Below are 12,206 nucleotides of genomic sequence, written 5' to 3'. Positions count from 1 at the left end.
AGGAAGGAAAAAAACTCTTGATGTGGCATATGCCCCTGAACTGATCGTGACTATATAGTGACTCACACCCAAATATTAAGTACTTTCTAATTGTTTGCAGTAATTTGTCTTCAGGCAAATGCAAGCATTTCTATTAATACATCCTTTTTATTTTCTTTCGAATTCTCTCTCATTATCTAAATAATGTCAGTCATTCTTTTCAATTCCAGGGAATAGTTTCTTTTAGGAGAACTTCTCTAGTTATCAAAACCGGCAAAGGTTCAACTAAGTCTAAGCTGGAAATTCACATCACTGAAATTTCCTTTTACCCCATAATCACCAAAGTTTAAAACCTGTTTCCTTTTTCTTTTATTGTTTTTATTATACACAAGTATGTCCAGTTTAGCTTGCTAGAGACTGTGAGTCCAAAAATGAAGCTTTAGTTCTCTCTTTGGAGTAGTAAAATGTGCTACTGATTAAATCTACCTGTGACCAACTACAGAAAGGCACATTTTTCTTATGCAGCTGGGGTGCAAATCCAGAAAGGTTTTTTTATTAAGGACCTATTCTACTCCTCTAACAAACAAATGCTGAAAGCCCTTTCAAAGGCAGCTTTTTTTAACTGAATAAACTCAATGAAAAGATTGACCCATTTATTTGAAAAAGAAAAAAAGATAGCAATTTGCTTTCCAAAAGGTGTATGAGGTTTTATAATATACCTTTGGCATTTAAAAAATTAGTTTTTTTACAATTTGCTAATAAATTGTGATTGCTATTGTTTTAATTAGCCAGAGTTTCAGTTGCTCTTTTATATTTAGCAAGATTTCAGAAAGGATCTCCTGGATAAGTTGCATTAATCATATAGCAAGAATGTGATCATCTAAAATTTGTACACAGTCTTCCAAATGAATTGTGCATCCCTAAAGACCTCTCAGAATTTGAAATAAATTCGCTAAAGAATTAATACTGAGATAACAGTAGTTACTTACATTTGGACAAATAATAATAAAACTCTCTTTACACGTTTTCTCATAGTATTTATTATAATCGGCTCTTGACTATAAGTATTACCTAAACAGTTTATGCATTCTTTCAAGAAGTATAATGAGACAAGGAGAAGGCTGTTCCTTGTAACTGGAAATCTATCTACTCTTGCAATTGGAGAAGAGGGACAGAAGGGAATCTTTCTCATTGGAAGAAGGAAAGGGGGAGAAAATTTAAATATATCTCCTCACTTTGCTTTTTAGATGATATTATGAGAGCTTCTGCTTTTTAGAGACCATTATCATTATCAATATTTTTGTATGAACAGATGGCAGTGGAGTGCGGAAGGAGGGTGGAAATACCCAATGGAAACCAGGAGACAACGTCTATGAGCATTCTTAGAATGCCAGGGAGACATGGACAAATGGGTTTCCCCTCTCAGGGTAGTGGTACAGGCCAGCACCGACCCTCAAACTGAAGGAAATTAGCCGGACCTCAAAAAATCAGACAGTTCATGAATAATTTCTGTTGCAACTGCCCCAATAATATATGGACCACAAAAAGCATTGCAATGCAGGTAAAGTCATGCTGGTTGTTAAAAAGCATTTTGTTGTTGTTGTTCTTTGGTTTCTTTTTTTAAGAAAATAATATAGCTCTTGGCAAGGTTCTTCACAAGGGTATGACCTAGAAAACCAGGAAATCTGGTGGATGAATAAAAGAACTTGCTTCTTCTCTCCTGATTCTGTCTGAATCAATATTTGATTATATTTTATTCAGGGGCACCTCAGCTTCGAGTGAAGCCAAAACTCCTTTGCAGATTGAAATGGAGGCTGACGAAGTCTATCTTTTTTTTTTTCTGTTAGTATAGGAAATAGAGTTTGGTTGTGACTTCAGGGTCAACCTGATTTTGTCCCCTCCCGCCACTCATCCTCAGGTTAGATCAGGTTAGCTGGTTGGCTCCAGTGATGAAATATCAGCATGGCTGCATCAGCACTTTTGCCCCATTGTCACTTCTTATCTCCCGCTGACTTTAAATGCCGTACTATTTATTTTTCATGCTATGCCCTCTAGACCCTAGTCCTTCCCCTCCCATTCAGTGGTGGTCAATAATCCTCAGCAGCAAACTTGCACAAAGCAGATCTCAAACTATCCACATAAATGCAACAAGTGTCAGGCAAGTAATGGCACCTGAATCAGGTTTCAGGTCAACCTAACGTGATGTTAAAATCAGCTAAACCATCTACATCTTCAACTAACTACCAGTATTAACCATCCCTAAAGCTGATTCCAAAACTCTCAGCATAATCTAGTTACTGTTTGGAATCGTGGTGGGAAGAAGAAAAGGAAAGAAACTATTTTTTAGTTAGTTCTGTTGCTCCTGGTTTTTATTTTATTTAGGGATGCTGGAAAATCTGGATTAATTTATAGCCTCGAGTATTATTGGAGGCACAGCCTCTGTCCAGAGGAGCTGAACCAGCTTGGTCTCCCACATCCTCTGTTTGTCTCCCTGTATCAATATAAGTCACTGAGGAACATGGCTTTGAAAGTGGGTGAGGATGTGAGGGTCAACAGGTCTGGACACATGAGTGACAATGCAGAATTAACTTTGATACTGAAGAAAATCAAATGACTTTAAGAAAAGCAAACTATGCTAAGAATAGTAACATAAAAGGTTTGCTCCTAACATTTCTTTCAAAAAACAAGATTTTTAACATTCATTCATTTTAGGCTAGTCTATGCTACGACCTGTCTAAATTTGTCCTTTGTCCCTAACATTGAAAGTACCCCTGGCCAACAATTTTGTTGATTTTTAATATATTATTTTACCCATAAATTTTCATTTCATCTTCTTCCTTAGATGTCATTAAATCAGTATGCACTTCCAAAAATATCCACCAAAATATTATGATTATAAATATTTTGAACATGAAATCCATTCAGAACAATAACCAAACAAAACAAATCCCTCGGTGGCATAAAGCCCCAAATCTCCAGTTTCTCACATCTCCAGGAGAATTCCTGCAGTGAAAACAGCAATACTCACACAGACAATATAAACTGTTACTTGGCTTGAAAAGTCACAAGGGACTACACAGGAAGAGCTGACTCTATATTGCTGTTTTCCTTTACAGTTCTAAATACAGGGACAACTTTCACTGTGCAGCTCTGACTCAGATGTACGTTTTGTAATGGCAGCCAGTACATTCAAACCACTTCAGAGCAAATTACGTGAGCAACCTGCCATTGCAACAAGATTTAAATTTTTGCAGACCATTCGCCATAAAGGTCCACGAAAGCATTGGAAGAACTTAAGTCCTTCTCTCTGGGGTTTGTCTGACTTTGTTCTTAGTGGGACCTGGTTCTAGGTACTTACGAGTCACACTGAGAAAAGCAACATCATTAACATACATACTTCAAGTCACAAGTGCACATGAACTCCTAAACCTTATAACTTACAAAAGTGAGCAAAATCACAATAGCAAAACTTCAAATAAAACTCCTAATTTGGGGTATGGATCTAGGAAACAAGTGCTAACACCTCTGTAAGAACTGTGGGCACACAGTGATTTATGAAATATTCCAAGTCCAGAGGGATCATTTTTCCCCCCTTTTTTCTACCAAAACTGGTTCATTGTCCATATTTAGTTTACATATGTCATTTAGAATCCACTTACTGTTAGATGCTGGAACAGCCACGCCCTCATGATATTTGTGGCTACTTTGGGAAAGATGCCACGCTTTTTGTGACGCTTTTTGTCCTTATCTGGATCATCATCGTCACCTGTGCTGGGGGAAGCTACACTGTTGTCCAAGCCATCACCTGCAAACATAGTGAATCAAATTTTGACTGATGCTACCTTAACATGTTTTATTCAAATAGAATGCCTTTGGATATAAACAAAACCAAAAGAGCAATAGCAATGATTAATAGTTTATTTGGTACTCTTTTCTTTCTTTCTTTATTATTATTATTATTTTTTAAGACAAAGAGAAAGAACAAGGCCTAGGCTCAAAAGTAGTCAGGTCTAAGGAACTTCTTCCAAAGAACATTGGAAAAGGTCAAAGGGAATGGAGGGGAGTATCCAATCTCTTTAGTAGCTTTGTTGCCATGGTAATTATTCAGATGTGGATAGTGGAGACATGTTAAGTGTAACTCCTACTGGGGAGTTACATATGGTGGAAACCATGAGCAGAGGTGCTGTCTATGCCTGGGTATTCAAATCCCACATAAAGTCATTGATGTCAACTTGTGAGAAGATGCATTTAAGACATCAACTATTTCCATAAGTGATCTATCTTAAGACTAAAGTAGGCCACGGAAATGTAGGTAATCCATCATATAAGCAGTCTGACATACGAATGCTTCAAATAGAATATAATTTTTCTTGTCATAGAAAGAGAGCATAAAGTTTAGTAAGGGAAAAACTCTTGAAATCGATTTTTCATTCGAAAACAATGACTATTTAAATCAAATAAAGTGATGTTAAATGAATAGTCAGTTGGGATTGTGTTTCCCTAATAATCCAGGCAGTTTCTGAAAAGTTTCTTCTAGTTTTAAATTTTTCTCACCGAAAAGTCACCTGCTTACACATTCCTATACACTGGATACTATTTTTCCATTGATTTTTGTTATAACATTTAAGTTGTTTCTTCTAGATAATTTTTTGCCTCTGTGACACAATAAGATAAAGAATGTAGTATTCCTTTTAAAAGGGCATATTGAATAAGAAAAAAAAAAAAAAGTGAAATTTCAGTCCATATAATCACACTGTCCAAAACAAGTCATAAGGTACAAATGGAAAGGAAACACTTGGCGTTTAGGCACAAATGTTAAAAGGGAAAACAACAGTGGACTATACATTCTACCCTAAAAAGTAGCTTAGCTTTTGTCAAACTGGTACCCCAGCTCTCTCAGTGGAAACTACTGGCTTTTAGAAAGGAACAGGTTGATCTGGGCCCAGAAAGAAGAGCTAGAGAGGCAAGGCTTAACAATGAGCTCGCACACTCCCTGGGTTCACTGGGAGACCCGTCCACATGGCCCAAAGAACTTTGGTAAGACTGCACATGGGAACTAGCCTCAGATTCCTTTGGATCACTTCATGAATTTCTGTATTCCTTGTTTCTTTTATCTAAATATCCTACACACAAAAAGAATTCTCTATTTTTAAAAAAATTTTCTTGATAGTTGATTTACAACGTTGTGTTAATTTCTGCTGTACAACAAAGTGACTCAGTTATATATGTACATATATATTCTTTTTCATATTCTTTTCTATTATGGTTTATCACAGGATATTGAAGAATGCTCTATTTTGATTTCAGTTATTTCAGTCGAATCTAAAGTAGTTAGGTTGTCATTAATCGGTTGTTCTTAACAGAGTTCCCTCAGGAAACTCCCCCCGCCACCCCTCCCCCCAAAAGAAAACTGCCCCCTAAATTACCTTGACTTGTACTGAGTTGAAGTTTAAAAACTTTGTTGGATGACAGACACACTGATTTCGACATTTCTGCTAGGATGACAGCATATGCCACAAACACAAAACTTTTGCAGAACTTTTCTGTTGAATTTTTATCAAATTAAAATCCATAATTTCATTGTATTCGATGTTTTGTTGACAAAAATCGTATATTCTGTAAAAGGTCCATGGAATCATAGCTGTGTTCTCAGTGAAAAAGATCATAAAGACCCACGATTCCCAAGCCCTCACTGTATCAATGAAGAAAGTACTGGTGATCCTACTGGATGATTTGCTCAAGGGGGATGGTCCAGGCCGGAGGAGACACCCACATCCCTAGTTCCTTCCACCCCACCACACCTTTGATTTGCATACCCAAGTGTTTTCTACGGAGTCTCCTTGGATTTGCCTAATAAATTCTTAGAAAGTCCAATATTTAAAGAGGCTTTTTATTCAGAGAAGCAATTCACCATATAAAATAACAATTCATTAAAAAAACATGAGAAAAAAAACCAACTCAAAAGCATTTAAATTTTCAGTGGGCTAATCCACTTTCAATATGCAAAAGGTAACCAAGGAAAAGAAACATATTACTTGATCACTGATTAAAAAGCTTCTGACCTAAGGACACAGTTTTTCACCACCTCGCCCATGATTGTTTTCAAACTTAAAAAAAAAAAAAAAAATAGCCTTTCTCTCCATCTCAAAACCCCTCCAGATTAATTTAGCAGGCAATGCCTCCTGCCTGCCTTGAAGAGAATTCATTGATAATTTATGGAAATATCTACTATAATCCAGCGGAGATGACTTTTTTCCAGCTTTGTGCATCAATAGATAATCAAGGCCTTAAAGCAGCCTTAGCTTCCCATTACCTCAGGCAAAAGAATTCCTGAAAGCGTGCCTTGAGGGCACCTGAATTATATACTGCATTAGGAGAGGAAGGCTTTCTGCATTCCACGTGTAACACTCACCAGAACCTTTCCTGTTTATTTCTGCCATATGAAAGCAGAAGCATTAGGAACAGAATTGTTTAAGTGAAGACTTATGTAGATACAATGGAGAAACCTTTCAAGCAAGAGCCAGATCACCCCCTTCAGTCCCTGGCAGTGACCTCTCCCGAATAAAAGGTTTCTGTTACATCATTAGCTCAAGCCAAAAACAGCCTTGGCTTAATGCTCAGTTTGTTCTTCCTACTGTTTTTAGGCAAATACAGCTACTTTACTCCCATCTGGGAGGGAAATTACACTGCTGGGTTGTAATCTAAGACAAGATTTTCATTGGAAGCAAATGCTTTCAATCCAGTGTAAATACTGGTGCATGTTCAGAAAAGCCTAAAACAATAAACCCTGCTCCTTCCCGACACAAGTTAGGGAAATGGAGAGGATGGGGAAGGAGGAGAGCATAATAAAACAGACGATTCTCAAAGCAAACACTTTCATAGATTTTAATAAATTGTTTAACCTCTTCCACTTTCTAAAATGGAAAATTGATCTCGAAACGTCTCCACCTCAGAGGAAAGTCTCAATGGTCAATTGTACCTTGCACATTTCCATCCACTCTGCAATTTGATACAGTCACCTCTCTGCGGTCTCTGGAGGATTTATTTCCTTTTTATTTTTAAGATCACTAAACAAACTTGGAGGACCGCCGGCTGACCACACGGCAGCAGGCAGCAGCTCTGAACGACATTTGTAAAATGTCAGCAGTGACTTCATTCCTGGAGCTGACTTCTCCTGCCACCAAATGAAGGCAAACTGAAAAGGTGGAAATAATCATAAAAATGATGTTAGTCCATAAACAAGCTTACAGCCTCATTAGGATAGCAGTAGGCTCCAGTGGGTGATTTATGCTCGTTTTGCTGATGCTATGAGGAAATGCCATAGGGCGACTTTAGCCAGTTGCTAATGGGTTCTGACAGCTTCTTAGCAACTAGCGCAGGCAACGTTGTGGCGTTTGCTAGTGACAGAAACCGAAAATGTCATATTATCTGCCCATGTGTCATGAGGTCCGTGTGGCAATTAACTAGCAGGCCAGTGACTGAGGGGCCAGAGGCTCCTGAAAATGGCCTTTGGCTATGCAGAGGCAGCCAACGGGGCGCTGAGCCGCACACACGGGCCACATTCTAATGCAGAAAGCTACTTCCCTGCGACTTCCCTGGCTCTGATGAGACTGGGCCACTCAAATTCCCCCTCGTCCCCTCACTGAAGTGCCACTCCGGGCTCCCTTCTCTCTCTGGGCACTGGCTCCGGCGCTATCAGAAGACTACCTGTTTCTGTGCTCTTTGGACACTGGATTCAAAGGTGCCAGCTATTTTTCTGCTCTCTCCCAAATGAGTCTAAAAGGATTTCAGATCACTGAAGCAGACTCCTGGCCTGTCAGACGGCTGGGAGCAAAGGAACTCTGGGCAGCCACAAAACACTGTTTAAAAAACACCAGGCTTCTAACAAGCAGGGGGAGAATCCTGGCCACACTTTGCAGGTTGCGAGCTCTCAAAACCATGCACTATATGTCAAACTGTCAAACCTTTCAGCGTGGGCCATTTGCCCTTTCAAATAATATTTAAGAATTGTTTTTACAAAATTTTATAGGCCATGGTCTAGTGAAAGAGGCCAACCAACAAAGAAAGGAATTTGTACTACAATTCGTCTATGGACAATTTCTTGTGAGACCTGGGCCCGTCCCAGCGGAGCAAGGCAGGTGACCTGTGACAGCTCCCAGGCTGTCAGAGAGCTCAGATTTCAAACATGCTCAACTCAAACATCCCTGGTCGCCTATTTAAGCATGCCCAGGCATTTAGACTGCGCTATCTCGTGCCTTTCAAGGCAGGATAAAGCGGCATTTATCGTATTCAGGCCATTCAATGGGTCAGACTGACCGTGTCAGCGGGGGGCTCCTTCCAGGCACGTCAAAGTCTGACTCCCATTTTTCTCTCCCTTCTAACTCCCTCTCTCTCTCCAAGACCACCAGTCCCCAAAACTTATTCTGAGGGAGGCAAAAACAAAACCCCCAAAAGCGCCTGACATTTACATCACAAGGGCTGGGCACTTCCCCTGGCAGTGGGCCAGCAGGTAGAAATCAAATGGGTTGTCCATCAGAGGGTTCTTTATGCCACGGAGGCAAAACTCCTAATTAGGGAGATGAACTTTCAACTGCCAGGGCAAAAGAACATGTAAGGTTGTGGACCCTCCTGTTTTGCTAGAAACCAACCCGCTTCAAGATCATTTCATTGACAATTTGGTAGCGAGACTCCATGGTTTTCGGCCACGTTCTCTCCTTAACCTTTACTTTTCTCCTCTTCGAGCGTTTAGAAATAGAGTTTTTGTCCCAAAAATGTACCTAGACTCAAAAATCAAGGCCAGTTATAACCGTATCTTTTGATGCTGAGTCAATTCTGTTGTGCCTTGAAGGTTGTCTCAATGGTCAGTGCAAAGCCCTCCGAGGACTGTACAGCTCATGTTGCGAGGCGGCTAAATTTTCATCCAATATTAAGGGTTTCTGTTTTTCTCTTGTCTGTTTTCTCACGTAGCACTTCTCCGTGAGAGAATATGGCATTTCGTCCCTTAAATGGTGTGTAGAACATTCCCGCCTTTCTAGGGGCCCCTGGTGCAAACATCTCCTCGGTATGGGGAGGTCGGGTTTCCTTTGTAGTCGAGCTATCTGGGTGTGCCAGGTTGCTAGGAAAAATGTAAAAACTACCCCAAACCCACTTCTCCAGATTCTGGCTGTGTCTACTTAGCCAGAAGTCAGAGGGGATAATGTTTCTGTGTTATGTTAAGAGGATAAATGGTGAGAATTATAACAAGCCTTTCTCAGGAACCGGCTAGAATACTTCAGAGGCTTTAAGGAGGTGTTTTGTCTTCATTTAGAATGCGTAATAGCTGCCAGAATGATTTTTCTAAAACACATATCTGATCGTATAACCCTGGCACTTAAAATCCTTCTGCAGCTGCCCTTTGCCTTCAGGATAAAGGTCACACTTCTTAGCCTGGCATAGAAGGCCTTTCGTGATCTCTCTCCGGGGTGTGTTTGCAGCCTGTCTTCTGCCGGGTCCCCGGGGGCACCGCACTCGACGCCCTGCCCCACGCCCCAGTCCGGAGCCCACCTGATGTTCTCGGGATCTCACTGCACACACGGATCTCTCACACCTCTTTGTGTTCCCCTGTGCTAGTCCCTTTCCCTGGCAAACTCCTTGGTGACCTTTTAGGTTCGGCTCAACCGCCATCTCCTATAAGGAGTTTTTGCTGCACGCTAACTCTCTTTAGTAATCCTCCCCAGTCCGCAGTGATTTTTCTTCTCCTGACATTCCTCCACCCAAACACACTTCATACTCTACTAGCACTGCTGATTTCCGTATATGTCCCCTCAACTTGATTATAGAATATTGTGAAAACAGGGACCTGGTCAGAATCCTCACTGAGATTCTCTAATCCCAGGGTTACCCCTGTGTACAGGGTACAGACTTGTCAATTGCTTATTCAGTGGATGTGTGAATGCATCTTTGTTTCACTGTATGGAGAAAACTGTAGTTTCAATTTCCCGCTGTTACAATTCTTTTTGATACACACCTAAATGAAACTCTTGAAAAATAGTCACCAATGAAATGCAATGAAACGTAAGAAAACATTTTAAAAAATGCATTCTCCAAAGCTGGGAAGTTTCCTTAGAATTTTTAAGCTCATCTTGGACAAGAGATAGACTAAGAGTTGAAGTATCAGACTTCTTTATAATGTTTACCATAACCCTTTAGAAATACACCCCTACTCCCTGCAATTCCAACCTAAAACTATTTACCTAACTAAAATTTCTTGCTGTTTCTCCATTTTTCCTGAGTTCACCTTTTAAAAAATCAAGCAAAAGTTATTTGTCTCCTTCTGCATTTTCCCCTCAATGAATGAATTATACCCCTCCCCGCACCCTTGACACACCTCTCAGTTTTACCCTAGTAAAGAATCTCAACTGTCTCTAAGCAGACAATTTGACCCTGAGCTCAGACTCCAGACTCACACTTTATAGATATGGTACAAACAGAAAACTCTAGAACTGTGGTTTTGCCTTGGTTTTGCCAAGTTATTGTGTCAGTCTTTCCCACAGCATTCCTCCACACCTGTCTCAGCAATTCTTCAGCACCAGGTTATCTGAGGACATTAATATCTGATACTGTTACAGATTGACATGTCACAGGATCCTAGGAAACATTAGAAAGGTTTTTGCAAGATAAATGAAAACATAACACAACCTCGTAAGTCTTATTACACATTTTCAAAATAAACAGAGTAAACTTTCTATATCTTCAAATCTGAGGCCAATAGACATATGTAATAGTCTAAATCCAATGGTTAACTTCTACATTTAACTTTAATTAGGGTTCTGTTAGCTCAGCCTCCGTTTTGTATCTCTTCTCATCCTGAGGTGTTGAAGGTTTCCTTGTTTTTAGTTCAAAGGGATTTTCAGTTGATCAAAGGTAAGCACACTCTCATATATTTTATTTTACCACCATGGCTTTCCTGAAAATCTTGAGGTAGTTCCTTTGGAAACCAAGATGTGGTGTTGTTGGTACCTGCCCTGGCAGTGCTAAGTCCTAGAAGGGGCTTCACAGATAACCAATGGGACAGATATACCAATGGCACTGATCGAAAAGATGGAGCTAAGGTGAGCAGGGGAGAAGATTAAGAAGAGCAAACTTTAAATAAACATATTCTTGGCACTTATAAAAAGAAATGCCTAGCTACGCTTCCAAAGGTTGGCTTCACAGAGATTCGCTATGAGGCTTTTCCTTTCTAGTTGAATTTAGGCTTGTTAAACAGTGACAGATATTTGTCAATAGTTAACCACTGTGGAATGAGCTCACAGCCTCACTCTGCCCTTTAGTGGACTCCTGACATCACAGAAACCCCAGGGAAGAGATGGAGAATCAGAGCCTGCAGGCAGGGGCTCTCTCTATGAACCTACTGCCCCCTTTTCTAAAGAGTAAATATAGCACTTAAAAGTGAGCTCTGGGGCTTCCCTGGTGGCGCAGTGGTTAAGAATCCACCTGCCAATGCAGGGGACACGGGTTCGAGCCCTGGTACGGGAAGATCCCACATGCCGCAGAGCAACTAAGCCCGTGCACCGTAACTCCTGAGCCTGTGCTCGAGAGCCCGCGTGCCACAACTACTGAGCCCACGTGCCACAACTACTGAAACCCACGTGCCTAGAGCCCGTGCTCCGCAACAAGAGAAGCCACCGCAATGAGAAGCCCGCGCACCGCAACGAAGAGTAGCCCCCACTCGACGCAACTAAAGAAAGCCCGCATGCAGCAATGAAAACCTAATGCAGCCAAAAATAAATAAATTAATAAATAAAAAACCCAAAAAAAACAGTAATTCTAAAATAAAAATAAAAGTGAGCTCTGGATATGTAACCATCTTTTGCACAACCTGTCACTCCTATCATTCATTCATTCATTCAAGAAAAATGTACTGAATTCTTACTATGTCCCAAACACGAATGTCAACCCCCTAGAGACACACATGGTGAACCAAACCAGAAAGAGTCCCTCTTTCTATGTGCTTTCCAGTTAGAGGGCATAGACGTTAAACAAAATAGTCACAGCAATAAGTGTGCAACTGTACTCTATCCGAAAGAAACATAAATCTTTGAGTGTGTGGAACAAAGGACATTGACTTAGGTGGGAGTGATCTGGAGCAGAAATGTGAAGGGGAGAGAAAAGTCACTTAGGTATAGTGGACAGTCTAAAAGGGCAGAGGGCAGGGAAAGTATTGCAGGCCATTGGAATCACATGCACAA

The 12,206-nt window shown here is 40.4% G+C and overlaps 1 protein-coding gene across 2 annotated transcripts in view; it reads right to left on the bottom strand.

Moving 5' to 3' along the window:
* The window catches only part of MEIS1 (Meis homeobox 1), a 136,612-nt gene that overhangs the window by 56,909 nt on the left and 67,497 nt on the right, over positions 1-12,206 (bottom strand). For both annotated transcript variants that reach the window (XM_061210792.1, XM_061210793.1), the window contains exon 8: positions 3,639-3,784. In XM_061210792.1, coding sequence (XP_061066775.1) covers positions 3,639-3,784 — 146 coding nt within the window. The remainder of the gene's footprint in view (positions 1-3,638; positions 3,785-12,206) is intronic.

This window comes from Eubalaena glacialis, chromosome 14, assembly GCF_028564815.1.
Source record: "Eubalaena glacialis isolate mEubGla1 chromosome 14, mEubGla1.1.hap2.+ XY, whole genome shotgun sequence".
Lineage (NCBI taxonomy): Eukaryota > Metazoa > Chordata > Mammalia > Artiodactyla > Balaenidae > Eubalaena > Eubalaena glacialis.
The sequence above is the reverse complement of the archived record's forward strand: the minus strand, read 5'-3'. Positions and strand labels throughout refer to the sequence as shown.